This window comes from Myotis davidii, unplaced genomic scaffold (genome assembly GCF_000327345.1).
Source record: "Myotis davidii unplaced genomic scaffold, ASM32734v1 scaffold575, whole genome shotgun sequence".
In the NCBI taxonomy this organism is placed as follows: Eukaryota; Metazoa; Chordata; class Mammalia; order Chiroptera; family Vespertilionidae; genus Myotis; species Myotis davidii.
In genome coordinates, this window is record NW_006290306.1 from 1,822,687 (window position 1) to 1,843,451 (window position 20,765).

At 38.3% G+C, this 20,765-nt stretch overlaps 2 protein-coding genes across 5 annotated transcripts in view; one reads left to right on the forward strand and one right to left on the reverse strand.

The window, feature by feature from the left end:
- The window catches only part of USP37 (ubiquitin specific peptidase 37), a 72,193-nt gene extending 57,233 nt beyond the window's left edge, over window positions 1-14,960 (reverse strand). For 2 of the 4 annotated variants that reach the window (XM_006763333.2, XM_015563616.1), the window contains exons 1-4: window positions 14,766-14,960; window positions 10,982-11,122; window positions 5,141-5,364; window positions 1,213-1,384 (exon numbers count right to left, since the gene is read on the reverse strand). In XM_006763333.2, coding sequence (XP_006763396.1) covers window positions 1,213-1,384; window positions 5,141-5,296 — 328 coding nt within the window. In that variant the 5' untranslated portion in view covers window positions 5,297-5,364; window positions 10,982-11,122; window positions 14,766-14,960. The remainder of the gene's footprint in view (window positions 1-1,212; window positions 1,385-5,140; window positions 5,365-10,981; window positions 11,123-14,765) is intronic. The other 2 variants (XM_015563617.1, XM_006763332.2) reach the window with 2 other exon arrangements.
- A 167-nt stretch (window positions 14,961-15,127) lies between these two features.
- The window catches only part of RQCD1 (RCD1 required for cell differentiation1 homolog (S. pombe)), a 25,508-nt gene continuing 19,870 nt past the window's right edge, over window positions 15,128-20,765 (forward strand). Inside the window, exon 1 of the mRNA XM_006763334.2 lies at window positions 15,128-15,513. Coding sequence (XP_006763397.1) covers window positions 15,490-15,513 — 24 coding nt within the window. The 5' untranslated portion in view covers window positions 15,128-15,489. The remainder of the gene's footprint in view (window positions 15,514-20,765) is intronic.

The following is a 20,765-nucleotide window of genomic DNA, read 5'->3' on the forward strand; positions in this document are numbered from 1 at the left end:
GACAAAATTTTAAATGCAAAATTAAAATGCTAGAAATTCTCCTATATCGATATTTGGTAATTAACACTATAGAAAAGTTAGTCGCCATGTGTCTATGGGTGAACACTGACATTGGATGAATGCCAAGAAGACATGTCAGAACCAGTGGCAGATATATTTCTAATAATGTATACTTCAAAACATTCTCTGTAAGTTCAGCAAGTGAAATGGCTTGTATTCCAAAGAAATCAACAATAAAGAACACACAAAGTACTGTATATACTTTAAAAAATATTTTATACTTAATTTAGTCAATTCCCACTGATGATCATTTGGAATGTTTTAATTTTAAAAAATTGAAAACAATGCTGAACATCCTTTCAGATCCCTTGCACTAATGGTACGATTTTTATAGGATAAACTCAAAATAATAACTGCTGGGGTAAAATAAAGGATGCTCTGACTAGGACTTCCAGTACTATGGTGAATAGAAGTGGTGAAAGAAGGGCCGTAGCTGGTTTGACTCAGTGGGTAGAACCGTTGGCCTTCGGACCTGAAGGGTCCCGGGTTCAATTCCCGTCAAGGACATGTACGTTAGTTGCAGGCTCTTCCCCAGCCTAGGCCCTGGTCAGGGTGCATGCAGGAGGCAACCAATCGATGCATTTCTCTCACATCAATATTTCTCTCTTCCACTCTCTCTAAAAACCAATGGAAAAATATCCTTGAGTGAGGATAAAAAAAAAAAAAAAGAAGTGGTGAGAGGGCATCCTTGGCTTGCTCCTCATCCTAGAGGAAAATCTTTTAGTCTTCATCATTGTGATATTAGTTGTGGGCTTTCACATATAGCCTTTATTATGCTGACGTAGTTTCCTTCTACTCCTATTGAGTATTTTATTGAGTTTATTGAGTATTTTTTATCATGAAAGGGTGCTGAATTTTATCAAATATTTTTTTTTTTTTTGCATTGAGATGATCACGTTGGTTTTTGTCCTTTATTCTGTTAATTTGGTGTATTACATTGATTGATTTTTTTCATATCTTAAAACCATCCTTGCATTACAGAAATAAAACTCACTTGGTCATAGTGTAATCCTTTTAATGTGCTGTTGAATTTCATCTGCTAATATTTTGTTGAGGATTTTTGCATAAATGTTTACCAGGAATACTGGTCTACAGCCTAATAATATTCTTTTATAACTACTAATGTCAGACCCTGGGATAATCAGTGCTCACCTGCATTGAGTCTGTTTTGATGGACTGCATCTAGAAACAACCTCATTTCCTCTGCATCCTTACTTGGTACTTTGTCAATAGACAAGAAGCTGTTATCCTGTAGCGTTAACATGAGGCGGCTTTGTTTTGCTCCACTGGGTCGAAGCACCACATTTTTAATGTTATGACTTAGCTGATTAACACAAAAGGAAAATGATCTTATCATTAAAAACATGATAATGAAGTATATAAGTTGTATAATGAATACTAAACTTTATACTTTCTAAGTTACATTTCTTACTCTTCCCCACATTAGGTTTTTTCCCCCCAACCAAAAATAGTTCCCACTTCTTGACACATTTAAATCAAAGATTTCACTTTTAGAAGAGGCAAACACATAGTATTAAATTTTATTTTACATTGTAATCCTAGCAGTCTTGTTTTTATGGCAGGAAATTGCATATTTTCAGGTATAGTTACAAAGTTATAAAAACTAGTGAGTTGGAAGGGGATCTTAATATAAGGTGACAGAAGATATTTGACAGTGGGCAAACTGTGCAATAAACAGATCTTTTAACATAGAAACCCACACATAAAACCTGTATGTTCATGTTGACCAATGTGACCCTAATCAATGTAATAAAACTTTAAAAATAAATTAATTTTTTACAAAACAGCACAACAAAAAAAACTGAGGGAGTTAATTTTCAGAGTTTGGATGGTTTTTATACCATCATCGATTTAGAAAACCCCACAGTGCAGCAGTCGCCAACCTTCGGACCTCGCAGAGCACTGGTTGGTGACCACTGCTCCAAAGGTCTCCTTAAACCAGCGGCTGCTAACCTTTCGGACCTCACGGACCAGGACCACCAGTTGGCAACTGCTGCCATAGTGGATTAGAGGCTTTCTTTTTCTTTTCAACAAAAGCTTATAAAATACCTGGCAAACGGTGTAAATAGCTGTAATGTAAATAGGACATATTAATTCAAATTATAATCCTCAAAAGAATTCCACTCTCACACATTGAAACAAAACATTACCAGTATAAGAACATCTTTTTTTTCTTTTTTAATTGTTTAAGCAGGCTCATTTAACATTTATTCAATCACAAAGAACATGAGCACCCTAGAACTATCTTAGCTTACTTCTCCCACTCCCTAGAACTGGTTCAGTAACTTGTCTTATACTCTTCCAGACTCTGGACATGTGCTTTCAAGTGATAACTTTTCTATTCTCTTGGCTGAAATTTTTCCTAGAATTAATGTATTTTGTAGTTTATTACCTAAATAATTCCTGCCAATCAGGCAAACTTATTCTTTAACATTCTCCCTCAGCAGGCGTATACAAAAGTTTCTAAAGCTATCTTTTCATGAAGACATACTCTCTTAACAGCATAAAAAAGAAGTAATAAAATTTCATTTCTTGATTAGGAAAAATTGACCTTTACCAATATTCAGATAAGAATGAAAAAAATAATTTTACCAGTCAGACTTAATTTATATTTAAATTTTAAGTGATAAATAGGTCTTAAGTTCCATGTCCTTGAGTAGAAATTTTTTCACAAAACACAATAACTAGTTTTAGATGCTTTAACTCCGAAGTATAAATGAACACTTTAATATCAATAGAAAAGTAGATAACATCAATCAATATACCTCTTTTAAAAAATGAAAGTTAAGCCTTGGCCGGGTAGCTCAGTTAGTTAGTATCGTCCAGATACACCAAGGTTGCGGGTTTGATCCACAAACAAGGCACATACAGGAACCAACCAATAAATGCATAAATAAATGGAACAGCACACTGTTCTCTCTCTCCCCGTCCTCTCTCTCTTTAAAAATCAATAAAACAATAAAAAATTGTCTTTCTCTGTTTAACTTATTTTACTTAGCACAATACCCTTTAGGTCCCATCCATATAGTTGCAAATAGGAAGATTTCATTCTTTTTAATGGCTGAGTAATATTCCATTGTATATATATAAATATACACCACATATCTTTTTTTTAATACCACATATCTTTGAAATATTTTTACAGCTGCGAATGCATTTGATGCTAAGTTCGAGAGGAATAGTGTATTATTCAGCTCTATATTCTTAGCCCTTACTACAGTACCCACCACAGCAATTTGTAGGTGGTTAATGAATGCTGAATGCAACCTGATGTAAAACTGAGATGAGGGTGGAAACACATGTAGAATCATATGCTCCTGAAGATCTATGTTTCCTTTAAATATTTAGTGCTAATTTGGGCTGAGGACTGAAAAATCAAATCTCTATTTGGAAAACAATCTTTCATTGAAATGGGCACTTTGGTATACATATATGGCAGAAATTACTATTGTTTCTATTACCCATGTCACCATGTCTTTCTTCTAATCTATTTAAGAATATCTTTCCAGCTAAAAGCTCTTCTTAAATTTATCTGGTAGGTCTTCCAATGCTCACCAGTAGATCCCCACAAAAACTATGTATATCTTTGATACACAAAATCATAAGCAATTTATTTTCGTAGTTGAAAAGCAAAGATAAATGGCAATTTTACCTTAGCTCAGGTTCTCAAGCATAAAGTTTTATAAATTGTTCTTCTATAGGGTACTTTACATTTAGAATATATTTTATATAATTTAGTTAACAAATAGAACTTTAAAGTACAGGAAAATATAAGTAAAACATTTTTTTCTTAATTTCAACTCATCAAAATGAGCAGTTCTTCACTGCGCAAGATAAACAGCATAGAAGTGAAAACGAAGTTAATTATTTTGTGCAGTGATAAAATAATGAGACCCTTTAAGTGTGCAATTAGCCCTGGCTGGTGTGGCTCAGTTGGTTGAGTGTTATCCCATGCACCAAAGATCACCAGTTTGATTCTCAGTAATTAGGGTACATGCCTAGGTTGCAGGCTTGATCCCCCCAGGTAGGAGGCATGCAGGAGGCAGCTGATAGATGATCCATGTTTCTCTCTCACATCAATGTTTCTCTCTCTCTCTTTCTTCCCCTCCCCCTCTCTCTAAAATTAATAAAAACATAGTATTTTTTTAAAGTTTGCTATTAGAAGAAAATAGCTGTAAGGACGGATGACCTTGAATTATCATCCTTGAACAGTGCATACACCATTCTGGCAGGATTATTTTGAAAGTAAACATTAAGATAACACTAATCAATCCCATTAAAAGCTAATACTAAATAATGAATCTATCATATATATTAAGAAAAAAAAAAGAATAAAGTTATTCTAATGTGGTTTTTAAAATAGCTTCGATAGTTTCATCTTCCACTAGCTTTCTTCTCAATAATGGTGACTACTTCCTGCTCTTTATTATATATTATCTATAATGCTGCTGAATAATACTATATAATAAAGGATATAATATAATATGCAAATTAACCCTCATGCCCTCACAAGATGGCTGCCTACAACCAGGCTGACAGGGGGGTTAGTGAGGGACGACCAAACGACTGAACAAGCAGGCTGCATGGGGCGACCAGGCCAGCAGGGGGATTAGTGAGGGACGACCAAACGACTGAATAGCAGGCTGCATGGGGCGACCAGGCCAGCGGGGGGGCTGTGAGGGGTGACCAGGCAGGCAGCGGGGGCAGTAAGAGGTGACTAGGCCAGTAGGGGTGGCGGTGGGATTGTGAGAGGGATGTCCAACTGCCGGTTTAGGCCCGATCCTTGAGATCGGGCCTAAACCGGCAGTTGGACATTCCCTGAGGGGTCCCGGATTGGAGAGGGTGCAGGCTGGGCTGAGGGGACCCTCCCCATGCACGAATTTCGTGCACCAGGTCTCTAGTTTATAAAATAAGAACATAACAGTACCAGTGTCCTGGAAATAAAAAACAAGAAATATTAATCTAGTAGAAGGGCTACCACGATTCTCAATATGGCACAGAACAGCTATTCACTAAGGATGTGATGGAAGATCTATTCCAAATCAAAAGTTGGTAATACCTGAAATATCCTTGGAATTCCTCCAGTATTGTAGTGAACCACTAGGCTGACTTTATTATCCTTTTCCACAATTTCAAAGGATCCTTCTTTCCATTTTGTAATCCCAGTTTGCATACTTCGAATTCTGATAGGACCATGTATCTTCAGAGGAGACATACTTTCTTTAAAAATAAATTGCTTCTAGCAAAATTATAAAACAAAAATATAACTTCACCCAACAGATTCTAAGAAAGAAAAATAAAATTAAAAGTTACAATTTACTAGTGATTAAAATAAGTGTATGAAAGAGAACAGTTAGTGAACCATCTTATATGTCTTTTTCTCCATTTCCATAAACCACATTTTATTAAGCATCCTTAAAGGCCTTGATTAGCTGGATGGCACAGATAAGAAAAACAACTAAAGCAGTCACTCATGTTAAGTGTCTGAATCTAACCAATATTTAGTTCTTCTATACACATTCTTTTCTTTGCCATGTGTCTTGCACCTGTGTCTATTAGTGCCTAAATTTTGCATTTTGCACCATTAAAAGTCAAAGTGCTGCCTCTAAAGGCGTGCCAATCAATAATACTAAAAATTCCATTCTCAATGTGACCAATTTTTACATTCCTTCATGAATAATAATGCATCTTGAACTTCAAATATACGTAAAAAAATATTTTCAGTCAACTGACTTCATTTCTTAGAATGGAGCTCCTTCCAAAATATCAAATCATATCACCAAGTAGTCTAAGCATATCCACGTTTAGAAGACATTAAATGAATACAAACTATAAGAAAAATCAAATTAGTTTAACCTCCAGAATTATTTAAGAAAACCATTTATTTTCTAGGGAAAACAAACTAAAATATAATCTCTCTTCCTAAGAACCACTTATCATTTATATTTAATATTATCATCCCAGAAAGACTATCAATTTTATCCATGACAAATATTCAAATTTCCCAAATAAACTTCTAATAACTTAAAAATGGCTTACAATAGAACTTCTAAAACTCTTCAAATTAGTTTACCAAATGTCAATACATAAATACAATTCTAGTAATAGCACAGAATGCTATCAAATAGCATGTGTATTATACAATTCTAAGTCCATATACCTTCCAGGTATCTTTACAATGAATTTCAGATCAAATTACATCACACACAATGTTAAAACAAATTTTATTTATACACTTCAAATCTTTAAAAACACTGCTCTAATACAGATTCTTGCTTACAATTTAATAAATTTTAAAAAATTCATTAAATTTTGCATCTGCAAAAACAGCTAACCTAGAAAAGCTTTAATAAAGTAGTCATCAAAACAGCCTAGGTCTAGATATCAGGAACCAGCTCTGATATAATTTATAACTTATCTTTTCTAACCATTTGTTTTTTCAAGTGTAAAATAGATAGAGCAAATGTTATAGTGTTGCAGTTAAACAACACACATTAGGCATTAAATAGACCCCAGCTATTAATATGAAATTAGTGTCCACTTTCTGAATTTATTCCTGGTCTATAATACCCTTCTCCAAAGATACCAGATAAATAAGTTAATAGGAATTACCAATCCAACTGCCTATAAGGCCTGGCAAGTCACATAGATAACTTAGGCAGGCAAAATATGAAAACCACTAATCACCCCACCCAGAGTGGTTGAGTTGGTTGAGCACTGTTCAGTGTCCTGAAAATGCAGGTGAGGTTCTTGGTCAGGGAGCACACCTGAGTTTCAGGTTTGACCCTCAGGGAGCGTAAGGAAGACAATCAATTGATATTCCTCACTCACACTGATCTGTCTCTAACTTCCTTTCTCTACCTATGTCCTCAGGTGAGGATTAAACAAAAGAAAACTGCTATTCAAATTTAGTCAATTTTATCATGTGAAAATAAGTGAACCTAGCATTGCCAGATCATCTAATTTTTCAAGAAAATAACATCCCAATTTTCATGTAAACCCGCCCGTTTTTAATTGTGGTCAGTGAATTCAAAGTTATTTTTAAAAGCTACAAATCAGCCCTAGCAGGTTTGGCTCAGTGGACAGAGCATCAGCCTGTGGACTGAAGGGTCCCAGGTTGGATTCCGGTCAAGGACACATGCCTGGGTTGCGGGCTCAGTCTCCAGTAGGGGGCGTGCAGGAGGTAGCCAATCAATGATTCTCTCTCATCACTGATGTTTCTCTCTCTCTCTTCCTCTCCCTTTCTCTCTTAAATCAATAAAAAATATTAAAAATAAACAAATAAATAAAAGCTACAAATCAAACAAAACCCACCTGTAGGCAGGATACAGCCTAGGGACCACTAGTTTGAGGTCTCTAGATAGTATACATCAAATAAGTGGGAATGAAATTTAAAGAGACGTGAAAACACTTTGAATAGTTAAAAGGTGTTGCGCCAGGGGAGGGGAGGGGAAGGGCAGAAAAAAAAAAAAAGGTGTTGCGCATTGTAAGTCCTTTATTGTTATTCACTCATCTCATCAAATTTTTTTTAAAATATATGATTTTTTACAGAGAGAAAGGGAGAGGGATAGAGATTTAGAAACTTCGATGAGAGAGAAACTTTGATTAGCTGCTCCTGCACACTCCCTACTGGGTATGTGCCTGCAACCAAGGTACATGCCCTTGACCAGAATCGCACATGGGACCCTTGAGTCTGCAGGCCGACGCTCTATCCACTGAGCCAAATCGGTTAGGCCTCATCAATTTTTTTGGGTTCCTATTGTGGTCAGATTTAGATAGTATAATTGGCTGGGTATATGAATCCATCAAAGTAATCGAGTCCACTACTGTTCTTATCCAGTCTGTTAATAAGACAGTTTGCTCAACCAGTAATTACAGAATTTTGGGCCAGCAATGTGTGTTTGTAATACTTTTCTTTGGCAAATAATAATTTGGTACTTCATTGTTTGGATATGTCCTTTGAGATTTTTTTCCTACTCTGTCCTTTAGCACTGCCAATAATATGTGGCCCCCTCCTAACCCAGATGCCTATGCCAGAAACATGGGAGTTATCTTTGACTTTTCTCTTAATGATTGATATTGGATTGGGGATGGAAGGTCAAGGTAGAGTACTGTCAATTCTACCTCCATACACCTTCCAGACATTTCTATAATGAGCTGCAGATAAAATCTCATCATTTTCCTCCTTAATATTATCCAATGACTCCCAATTGCCCTCATAATAAAATCTAGACTCATTAATATGACATAAACCCCCTTCATGATCCAGGACCTCCTTACCTCTCTATTCCCAACAAGCTCTCCAAATCCAGCCATTTGAACTACTTATAATTTCCCTAAAAAAGCCAGATACTTTCATGCCATGTGTACATTGTAGTCAATGTTTATAGGATTTTTATGTACTTTCCCCATCCTCCATAATTTCTTCTCCTGTCTATAAAATCAAGGCTCAACTTAGATATTACCTTCTTTAAGAAGCTTTTCCTAGCTACCTTTTACTTTACTCTCACTCCATATCCACACTGACATTGTTTAAGGTTTCTCTATTCTCCTATTATACTCTGTGCTCACTGTTAGTAGAGCATTTATCACATTATATAAACTGTTTACTTTATATAAACTTTTTACCTCTTTGTCTCTACCTAGACTCTGTTATTTAAAGACAGGGAATATGTCCTTTAATCTTTACATCTCCATTAGAACAGTGTCTGACATACATGAAACAACAATCTATATATATATATATATATAAAAGGCTAATATGCAAATGTCCTCACGGGAGTTCAACCAGGAAACCGAGAGTTCTATTGCTCGCTATGATGTACGCTGACCACCAGGCAATGGCGTGGAACAAAGGAAGGCCCTGGCCAGCAGCTGGAATGCCCAGAAGAGCCCTGATCGCCAGCCAGGCCTAGGGACCCTACTTGTGCACAAATTTCATGCAACAGGCCTCTAGCTTAAGAATAAATAACAACAAAATAATGAACAAATCAGTATTATCAATTTATTGTTAAAATATACAACAGTAGCCCTAACCGGTTTGGCTCAGTGGATAGAGCATCGGCCTGCGGACTGAAGGGTCCCAGGTTCGATTCGGTCAAGGGCATGTACCTTGGTTGTGGGCACATCCCCGGTGGGGGGTGTGCAGGAGGCAGCGGATCGATGTTTCTCTCTCATCGATGTTTCTAACTCTGTATCCCTCTCCCTTTCTCTCTGTAAAAAATCAATAAAATATATTTAAATATATATATATATATACAATAGTAGATACTGGAACCATAAATTCCTTTTATGTGACCAATATAGGGTTATATTTACTAAGTTCTTTAGAAGAGTATCACTATGACCTTTATTACATATGACTTATCTTTTGAACACTTAAGCTTTTTCTATGTGGACCTGAACTTTTACACTAAATGTACAGCTGTTCTCATATCTTAAATTCAATGAGATAAAAGTCACTTATGAAGAACAAGAATTAATATGCAGTTACAGAATGCATTAAAACAAAAACATTAATAAACTTGCCTAAACTGGGATTCATTTTATTCACGGCTCAATAAAGAAACTTCATTTTAAGAGTATGTCAGATTATTTCACTTTAAAAAAATGTCATTATGGGTCATGGTGCCAAATTAAAATGAATTAAAATAAAACCACATTATCTTAGTGTTTTCCTTACAGACCAAAAGTAAATAAAGGTTATTAACCTTGAATTCCTCCAACAAAAACTTGTTTTTAAAAATTGCATTTAACAAAAATTTGAGATGAAGATTTCAATGTTCACTAAAGTTAATAAAAAATAAAAACTTAATTGTTACTTCTCTTTCTCTATATATAATTTTCAAATATTTGATGCAGTTTTGATTACACATATAAAATTTTACTTCAGATATTTAATATTTTCTTAACCTTTTCTACTAGCAACCTCTCTTTCTTTGAAAGAAGAAACCCTGAAAAGTGCAGGACATAAAACTGGCAGAACCAATAAAATAAAACTTCTAATGCCTCAATTCAGTCCATCACCTGCTCTTGTACTAAATGCATTAACTATATCTATTTTTGTATAATCATCATATTTTCAGGGTTTACCTTACTTAAAGAGAAAACAACTTTCTTTTTCAGTATTCAGCATAATTCAGTAACTGTTAAACTTTCTATGAACCTAGAACCAAGATAAGATTTCTCTGAATTCTGTAATGCTAATTCACTACCAAAGTGATATTAGGAAGACGAAATATAATAAAAATTCATTCTTTAAGTACACCATTCAGATTCTCCTTTCCCTAAATTTCTTCACAATTATTAAAACTACCATTCAGCCTTGAGCATTCTATGAAAGCTCAATAACATTGCCAAAAATGTTTTTATACCCTGGACAGATATTTAAATACTCCTATTTTAGCCCCGGCTGGTATTGCTCAGTGGTCAGAGTGTCAGCCCCTGCACAGAGGGTCATGGTTCCATTCCCAGTCAAGGGCACATATCTAAGTTGCAGGTTTAATCCCCGACTTCATGCGGGCAGTGTGTAGGAGGCAACCAATCAATGTGTCTCTCTGCACATCAATATTTCTCTCTCCCTCCCTCCTGCCCTCCCTCCCTTCCTCCGTTCCTTCCACTCACTCTAAAAAGCAATGGGAAAAATATCCTTGGGTGAGGATTAACAAAAAATAAGAACCTACAGCTTAAAAATAAATAATTAAATAAATGTTCTTATTTTAGGTATTGCTTTGAAAATATCCTTATCTAGAAGGGCATTCTGTGGTTAAAAAAATACACACACACACAAAAAACATGCGAAAGCATGAAAGCTGTTACTAAAAACAGAAGAAAGAAAATGGTCAATTCTTGTCACTATGCATACTCTTGGAAACATATCTAAAATAAAAACATTACTTACTTTTCAGTGACTTTTACTGAAAAACCCTATGTAATAACGATTCACCTTTATTCTGATGCTTGTGCCAAAGGCAATGCAATCTTCTTGGGGAACTACTCATATTCTGCAGCTATCCCAGTTCTTCGGAAGCCATCAACTCAGCTACAGGAAATATAAGTGTGCCTTTTAAAAATAATCCAATTCACAAAATTAAAATGATTGTTAAGTAATCATTTATACAACAAAGATTAACCTTTTCATTATTTAAAAACTACAAATTTAACCTTATTGAAAAAATTTAAAACACAATGCCCAGGATACACACACACACACACACACACACACACACACCAGAACTTTAGGGATCTGTGTGCAAACTGAGGGACTCCAGGAGGAGCTGTACCTTGATCCATTTGTATCTTGGTTTATCCCTGCTACATTTTGAAACTATGAAGACAGTGAAAAAGAATACATCCTTTGTTGACTTTATAAACATTGTCACATAAGGATGTTTTATGTCTTAAAACACCACTTCCACCAGGTGCTGTTACAAATTTAAAAAAACTGATAAACTTAGTTTTTACTTTTTTCAAAACTAGCTTTACAGGTTTCTTTCTCGAATTGAAGCATCTTCTAAATCTCTCATTGCCTTTTGAAAACTAAAACAACTTTAAACTGATTTGTTCACTTCTAAAAAAATCATTTATTGAGCTACTCTAATTTGATACACTGTGGTAGGGATACATATGTGAAAATTATACAGTCCATGCCCTCAGAAGCCTTCCCTATACTTGTCCTCCCACCATCATTGAGGCAAAAAATCTTAGTATCAGCTTTAACCTCATTCTCATTTATCAAAAACCCCATCTTTTTGTAACTACTACCTTAATTCAGAAACACATCACTTTGCTACCACTCCAATCTAATATTTATTACACAACATTTATTAAGCACAGTGCTAGGCACCATACCTGCATTTATTTTCACAATAACCCTAAAGGACAGTTATTAATATCTATTTATAGATAAGGAAACTAAAGCTAAGAGAGATCAAGTAATTTATTCATGATTGATTATAGTCAGTAAGTGACAAAAATAAGTCTAAAATCAGAACCTATGTTTTTAACCACTACTATAATGCATCCTCCTCAATGAAAGTGATTCCAGCAATGAATCCTTTACCCTTTCTAAAAAACTACTTTTATTATCTCCTACTAAAGAAAGTACAATATGCACTAATTGTCTTAACTTTCTCCCTGAAGGAGGGGGAGAGAGGAAGGAGAACCTGTCCTATCTTCTTTTGTACTCCTGCAAAATAACAGGCACTTTGTAAGTGCTAAATACTTGACATTGATGCCAATTCCCTCCCAAACATTTTTAAATTCTGTGTTAAGAATACTTAACACACACACAAAGAATACCTAACACAAGATCTGCTCTCTTACCACATTTTTAACTGTACAATACAGTACTGTTAACTATAGGTACAATGTTCCACAGCATATCTCTAGAACTTACTCAACTTGATTAAATGAAACTTCCTCCTAAACGTTTTTAACAGCTCATCACTCACTACCTATAAAATAAATCCAAATGCCTCTTGGTTTGACATTCATACATTTCCTATGTTTTATTTTCTACTTCTCAACAAAAAATGTTGTTCTATATACACACAAATTACTGAATTTTAATACTTGCTTTCACATCCACCACCACCAACTTAAATATGACATTTTCCTTTATCTGTTTATGAAAACATCATACTCACTGGTCTCATAGTTTAACCTGTTGTTAAGATATATAAACCACTATTCTGATTTTAAGGGCTTTCTTTCTTAAAAAGATCCATAAAACAAATGCACAGAGATAAAATTAGTGTTATGGCTGAAAGAGAGAAGTTGACCTAGATAAACTTTATCTCCACTGAAAGTGTCTAAAATCTGAATGGTTTTATGACATAAGAATGTAAAATCATCCAAAGCCATGGAAAACCTGTTGTTTTTTTCTTTTGTGTTCTTTGTTTGCAGAGTGAATATTCAAGTGACAAAAATATCAGTAAGCTGGTGCTTCCAAAAGACATGATGGTTCTTACAGCAAGCTCCAGTTTATTTATTCACTTAACAAATTTTTGAGAAAGAGACATAAAATAATTACTAGCTTATATTCAGACTTTAAATAATCACACAAATAAAGATATAATTAGAAGTTCTGAAAAATGATATAAAATGCAGGGCTTGATGAGAGATTATAATACGGTACCTGACTTAAGACTTGGGAGTCAGGGGTTAGAAAGTACCACTTAAGCTGAAAACTGAAGCATGAGTTAAGTGAAGGATGGTCATGCTGGGTCAATCCAGGCAAACAGAACAAAATGTGTAAAAGCCCTGCGATAGAAAATAATTTGTTGTGACTGAAGAAATGAAAAGCAGTGTGACTGGAGTTCAGAGAGGGAAGGGAGGATGTGCAAGATGAAGCTAGTAAAGCAGGAAAGAATCAGATTATGAAGAATCTTGTAGACCACTGTAAGGATTTTGAATTTTACCCTAAATGTAATAAACACTTAGTGATGGGCAATCCACTGAAGAGTTTTAAGCGGAGAAATGACATGTTACTGCTGAATGGACAAGTGATATGCTTTGTTTTGGTTTTGAAAGGAGAGTGAAAGCAGCAAGAATGAAAGAAAACAGGGTAACCAGACAGGAAAGTATTGAGTGATTCAACTTATAACAACCCTTACAATAACAATTAATGTTTACTGGCTATTGACGGAAGGCCATGTGCATGCTATGGTTACTGCGTTTAATCCTCATAACAATCCAATAAGGTGATGTTTATTCCCATTTTACAGATGAGAAAACAGGGTATTAGTGACATTAAGTCCAGGTGAATGAGGGTTGTGGCTTCAACTAGAAAAGTGATACTGAAGATGTACAGAAATAGATTCAGTTATTAAATGCCAAGAATCCCTCAGTGCTCCATCCTAGGCCCCTTTCTTTTCTAGCACAGTTCGCTCCTTAGGCAATTCCATCCACATCCATGGCTTTACCATCATGGTGGCAGATGACATATATACACTTACTTGTATGTCCAGCCCAGAACTCTCCTCTGAGCACCAACCCAATATATACAACTGTCTACTTGACCTCCTCCCTTAGATATCTCCAGGTAGATACTTTTCAGATACTGCCACCCCTCAAAAAGGGCCTATCCCTAGGCAGAGCCAAATTTTTGAAAGAACTACCACAAAACCAGTACAGGCCAACTTTCCGAAACACAGGATTTTGTCACCGATTGTCATTTCCTTTCCTGGACCATGCCCTAAAATATGTAAACTTGACAACGTGATCTGATGTCTAGAGCTGGGGAGCAACCAAATGCATGACAAAAATACAATCCATGCCTTTGGTTAGAGATGATTAGGAGAGGAAGGTGAAGAATTGTCAAGAGTGAAAGAGTACCCTGTCCAAGGCCTGACGGATGTGCGGCTACCGCAACCTAAGTTCCCTTTAGAGACAGCAGGCCTCGTTAAGGGGCGAGTGGCGGACGGCGACAGCCCCCAGCGAAACGGGGCAGGTTCGGGCTGCGGAGGAAGCGAGTGACAGTTAGGACCAGGTCAAAGAAGGAAAGCTTAGGGATAGACCCTAGTGGAGTACGTGTGAGGCCAGGGGAGCTGCGAGGGGCTGGGGGCAGGCTGAGCAGCAGCAGGGCGAACTCCAGAAGAGTGAACGCCGAGTGGGCGGACCGCACGGGGCAAGGGGGATCTCGGAAAACGGCTCAGTGGAGAAGCTCGCTGGGCCCGTCTTACCTGTGCCTGTGAGTCCGGGGCTCGCACCGAGTCCGCGCGGAGGGGGAAGAATGGAGGTTAAGGAAGGAAGGGACGCCGAACCCAAACGGAGGTATACAGCTCGCTCCCCCAAGTCAGGGAGAGTGGCTGATGGCGGGAACTGTGACCACACGCAAACACGCAACGCACGCACGCACACTCGACGCGACCGGACAGGGCGCGTGCGCGCAAGCCTGAAAACACCGCCCCTCTACGCCCTCGTTCCGCCCCAGCACCGAGCGGAGTCCGCGGAGGTAGCTCCGCCCCATGGTAGCACGCATGCGCATTTTCACTTCACTGGCTTTCGACTTCCCCTCGTTTCGTCTTAGTCGGCCTGGTGGGGCATGCGCTCTACTTGTCCTCCCGGGACTTTTTCCCGCCCTTCACTGGCCTCCGGAGTAGGGTGGGAGTTCACGCCCCTCTCTCGGGGTACCTCCCAGGGGGTGCGGGGACAAGTAGGTGGCAGATGTCCTTAAGGTCCTGAATCTTAAGAGGCAAAGGACATACTTTGCTGAGAGTTAGGAGGTGGGAATAAGTTGTTCAGAAGGGGTCAGGGGTGAAAGGTCATAGGGCTGCGAAGGGGCGGAGCGAGCCAAAGACGGATGGCGGCCGCGGCGGTTCATCATCTTTGGCGGCTTCAGTGCTGAAGTGGGGACGTGGGTCGGGAGCGTTCGGCGGTGGGCGTAGAGCGGCTGCCACTCCCAACATGCACAGTCTGGCGACGGCTGCGGTAAGTGACTGGGCCGCCCGGCCTAGGCCCAGAACCTCTCTCTCTAGCCCTGCGTTTCGGCCTCCTCCTAGGTCCCTGTGTCGAGCCCGGAGTCCAGCTCCTACTGCCCTCTCCCCCTGAGGCCCCGGCCCCCCTCCTCGCCGCGCCTTGGCCGTGGTGGAGCCCGCCCTCACTTTGCTCGGCGGCCGGCTCTCGTGACCTCTTGCGTGACGTTTCGCGTTCTTCTCCGGCCTCGGGGCCTGGTCCCGCGCCCCGAGCGCCGGTCTCGCGGCCGGGACCGGCCATTCATTGCGCTGACCGACAGTTTGGGGTGCCGGTTGCGTGCTGGGCGCCGGTGGGGATGAGGAGAATTCCATGAGCAACCTGACAGGGCCAGGGGCCCTCGGGACTCCCTGCCTAGGCACATCGCAGCGGGAAGGAAAGGGCTTCTGACCCAAACAACATGCTTTACCGAAGCAACGCTCAGACCCAGGCTCATGTGTGACTTACGGTCCTGGGCGCTTAAAACCTTTTCCCACACATCTCATTTTATCAGTGCGTTTTTTGACAAAAACGGGGCCTGCAATTCACCTGTCTGAAGTAATCCTTTGGCTTCCGATTGCAGTAAGATAAAATCCAGACTCCTTGCCATGACATACAAAGCCCTCTCTTGTCTTTACAACCACGTTTGCAGTCTCCTTTTATGTCACTTGCTCGGTAGGCTCCACTGGCCGCCGTTGCATCCCTTCTACCCTCCCTTCCAGTGCGCTTTTCCAGCGAAGGGGCGCTCGTCCTACTCCCATCCCTTATGTACACACACACACACCATGTGGGCTAACGTGGCTCGTCTTCCCTCAGGTCTCTGCCTAAACCTCCCTAGAATTGGCTTTCCCTTACCATTCTTTTTAAAGTAGTTCTGTAATCCTCGACTTTATTAAAGTACCTTTACAGCATGGATTCCACTTTGTAATTTTTGTATTCATTCCCTTGTTTTGTCGGTCTCCCTCTTGAGGACAGAGACAGGTGTAGTGTGGGCCCTGTGTACATGGTTACCCTTGTTCCTGGCATAAAGTAAGGGCTCAGATACTTTGCTGAATGAGGGAGGTGGCTGCTGAGAGCGCTGGGAACACAGGACCATATGATCTGAGCACGCTCTTCTAAATGCCCATCCCACGTTTTCTGTTTCACCAAGGTGAAGTGATTTAGGAGAGGGTAGCATGGAAACTGCATTATTCGGCAAAATGACAAGTACCAAATAGAGAACCAAAAAAAATCACCTTAACTTTAAATATAAAAAGTGAGCTTAAGTGTGATTGGGCTGTAGAAAACTGTCATTTCCAGAGCCAGGGGCATCTCTGCCTCCAGACACCATGTGTCTAAGTGTTTGTAACTATTCAAAGTGGAGAGGTACCTTTTATATGTCTCAGTTGGTATTTGCAGTTTCCCAATTTTTTTCTTCTCCCAAATTGCATGTATAATTTAGAAGAAGCAAGTCAAGATGAGGTTGCTGCTGGTAGGGGAGGGGCAAGTTAAATACGGGATTCTAATAAGGTTGGCTTGTCTGTCCATCTCTCAAAATCTGATTGTGTCTCCTCCACACTTTGATACCAAGCTGCTCTTTTCCCTGTGCCTCCCCAAACTCTATACCTATTCACTTTTATTTTCATTTGCTCCCTAATGCTTTTGAACAGCCATTAAAGCTGTGTTTCATTACTTAAAATAAGTGCTGAATTAATGGTTTTCCAATTAAATTTACAATACCTTGCATTTTTTTAAAATTTGAACTTTTAGGTACAGTTTCACCTGTTATGCTGTTTAGACCACACAAAAATGCTGACAGGTTCCTTTGTACCACTCATTCACTAGAATATTTGGTTAGTCAGGAGGTGGAAGCATAGAAAAGTTGAGTGGCCTCTTTCCCAATTCTCTATCCCTTCCATTAGACAAGCTGCTTGTTATTCTGATTATTTTGCTCTGGGTAAAGGAACAGTAATGGTGTTTGTTACTAGCTACTGTAATACATGCAATAGTGCTTGCAATAATCTAAAGCCACTTGCGAAAATGCTTTGTGCCTAATGATGAAAATTTGCATTTGTGTTAATCTTTATCTCTTTTTAATATAACAGGTAAATCATACTCAGTTGGGGAGACATTACTATCAAAGGAGAATGTAGTCAAGTGAATGCAGAATGTCATTCACAAAAGAGAGAATTTGAGATAATTTTGGAAGTATCTTAAATTTTCACTCTTGAGTGGTATTTTATTACGCTAAAAATGTATGGTATAGTAGATTTGTCATTCTTTTTTTTTTTTTTAAGAATGAAATTGGAACCTTAACCTTTTTTTTAAATATATTGTTATTGATTTCAGAGAGAGAGAGAGAAACATCAATGATGAGAGAGAATCATTGATCAACTGCCTCCTGCATGCCCCCTACAGGAGATCGAGCCCACAACCCAGGCATGTGCCCTTGGTTGGAATCGAACCCGGAACTCTTCAGTCCTTAGGCCAATGCTCTATTCACTGAGCCAAACCAGCTAGGGCTAGACTTGTCATTCTTTACAGAATACATCCTAACATCTTCATTATTGCCACCATAGAAAGTAATTTCTGTCTCACATCCTATATATAAAAGACTAATATGAAAATTGACCGAATGGCTGAACGACTGGTTGCTATGATGTGCACTGACCACCAGGGGGCAGACGCTCAACGCGGGAGCTGCCCCCAGCCTGCAGGTCCCAGGCCAGCCAAGTCAGGTGCCAGCGGGGACCCCCCAGTCGCTCCGCAGATCAGCCCTGATCACCAGCCAGGCCCAAGGACCCTACCTGTGCGTAAATTTTGTGCACTGGGCCTCTAGTCTATTAAATAAGGACACACATACCACACAGGATTACCTAAAAGGTTAAATAAGAATAACAAAGTGCTCAGTGGTTGGCTGGGTTCACTCACTGGTGAAATGACTTGCTCCCAGATTCAACCTTGGGACTCAATTCCTGCCTCCACAGAGTAACAAATCACTTTGTTATGGACGTCACAGGTTGCTTTATTCTTTTTTATTTTTTTTTTAATATATATTTTATTGATTTTTTTTTTTTACAGAGAGGAAAGGAGAGAGATAGAGATAGAGAGTTAGAAACATCGATGAGAGAGAAACATCGATCAGCTGCCTCCTGCACATCTCCCACTGGGGAAGTGCGCGCAACCCAGGTACATGCCCTTGACCGGAATCGAACCTGGGACCTTTCAGTCCGCAGGCCGACGCTCTATCCACTGAGCCAAACCGGTTTCGGCTCACAGGTTGCTTTAGAATAGTAGAACTACAAACCTTCACATACTGTGGGTCTTCTGTAATGAATGTTATGCTAGTGATTTAAAACAGCCAAAGGTAAGCCTTTAGGAGATGCACTGGGTATGCATTTTTTAAATTTTCGTCACTGATATCCATTGGCAATTCTAACATCCATAAACCTTTTTTTTCCATCACTTTCCACCTAAGCGGCAACATCATTAGTTACTTTATATCTTTTTGTTGAAGCTGTGCTAGACTCCCAGACACTCTTCCCTTTTGTCAGATAAAAAGAACATTGTGCACTCTGAAGGATCTAATTCAAACACTATCTCCTCCCTCCCATGTCTCCTGTTGAAATTTAAGCAGATTGCCTAATTTCTCTTTGCTTATTCACTTCCATTTTTAAAAAGGTATTTTAAAGAACATTCTGGCCCTTATTTTATAAAGATAGGATAATTAAGCTAATTCATTATTTCCCTTTGGCATTATTTAAGAAGTGTAGGTTTTTTGAATGTCATCATTATGTAGACATCCAAAACCACACGTTGAGACATCTCCAGAATTGGGAAAATACCTGTTTCAGTCCAATTCCATTCTGTTACATATTCATTGGTAGGAAAACCAGCAGTTATTTTGGCCTTTAAACATAAAATTGTATTGATAGGTTTGTCTATTTTCTGTTTAAGAAAGCCATCAATGTCAATTCTTAATTTTAATCATAGGGGCTAAATCATATTTTTATTTATGGGTAAATGAGAGTCTTTTTATTTAGGTTCTAGATATGTTTTTCCTTTTCATATTAGGTGTTAAGATTTTCATAGATAGAAAATCAACATCAATAACCTGTGTTTGTGACACTTGGCATTAACCATTGATGACTCACTTTGGTAAATCTCTTGCCTGTGTTAAGATTTGTTGAAAGAAAGAAAATTATTTGAAATACTTTTTCCTTATACAAATCGTTAAACAGAAAAGAGGAGAGTGATTCCCTCGTAAATGTTGACAATACAAATATTTTTCACACATATATTAAAAGGAAAGAACCACGGACATTAAATGAGTATATAACTAAAGACACAGTTATATCCAATAGATTCTGTTTCTAATCTTAGAAGACATTGTTGAGGAAGATAATAGTCCAAATCAGACTCTCATGACTTTATGTTTCTAGATATGTAATTGAACTTACTATTTAGCCAAATCCAACTTTAGTGAGCTGTATTTACATAATAGAATATTAAAGTTCTATATTGTGTTCTTAAGAAACATTTTCTTCAATTTGGAAGGATATTTGTGATTTCAGTTCTATAAACCAGTTAGGGTTCACTGATTTTAGAGAGAAGTAGACTAATTCTGCCATACACTCACTTTGCAATTTTGAGTATGTTAAACCTCCCTGAAACCGTTTCCTGTTAGAATTTTGAGAATAAAGGGAGGTGATCCACAGTGACTGGCTGGCACATAGTATATTCAATAAATTTACCTCCTATAAATAGTTTCTAGAAAAGGCAGACCTAATATATAGCAACAGAAAGCATATCTTTCTGCTTTCTGGTTACCTAGGGCTGAATGTGGTGGGGTTTATTAAAAGGAGTACTAGAAAACTTTGAGGGGTGGTAATTGAAGTGGTCTATGTCTTGATTGTGGTGATGGTTACACTGGTGTATAGATTTCTAAAATACTGAAATGTTTTATTGTGTGCAAATTATAACTTAAAAATTATTATTTTTAAAGGGCCACTTAGATTAGGTTCTCACTTATAATTAAACTAAATAATTTCTAAGATTTTATAACTGACTGAGACTTTGGGAATAATCCTATCTAATAAAAGAGAAACATGGTAATTGGCATATGACCGCTACCCTTCTCATTGGCTAATCAGGGAGATATGCAAATTAACTGCCAGCCAAGATGGCGGCTGGCAGCCAGGCAGCTTTAACATGAGGCTTGCTTGCTTCAGTGACGGAGGAAACCAACGTTC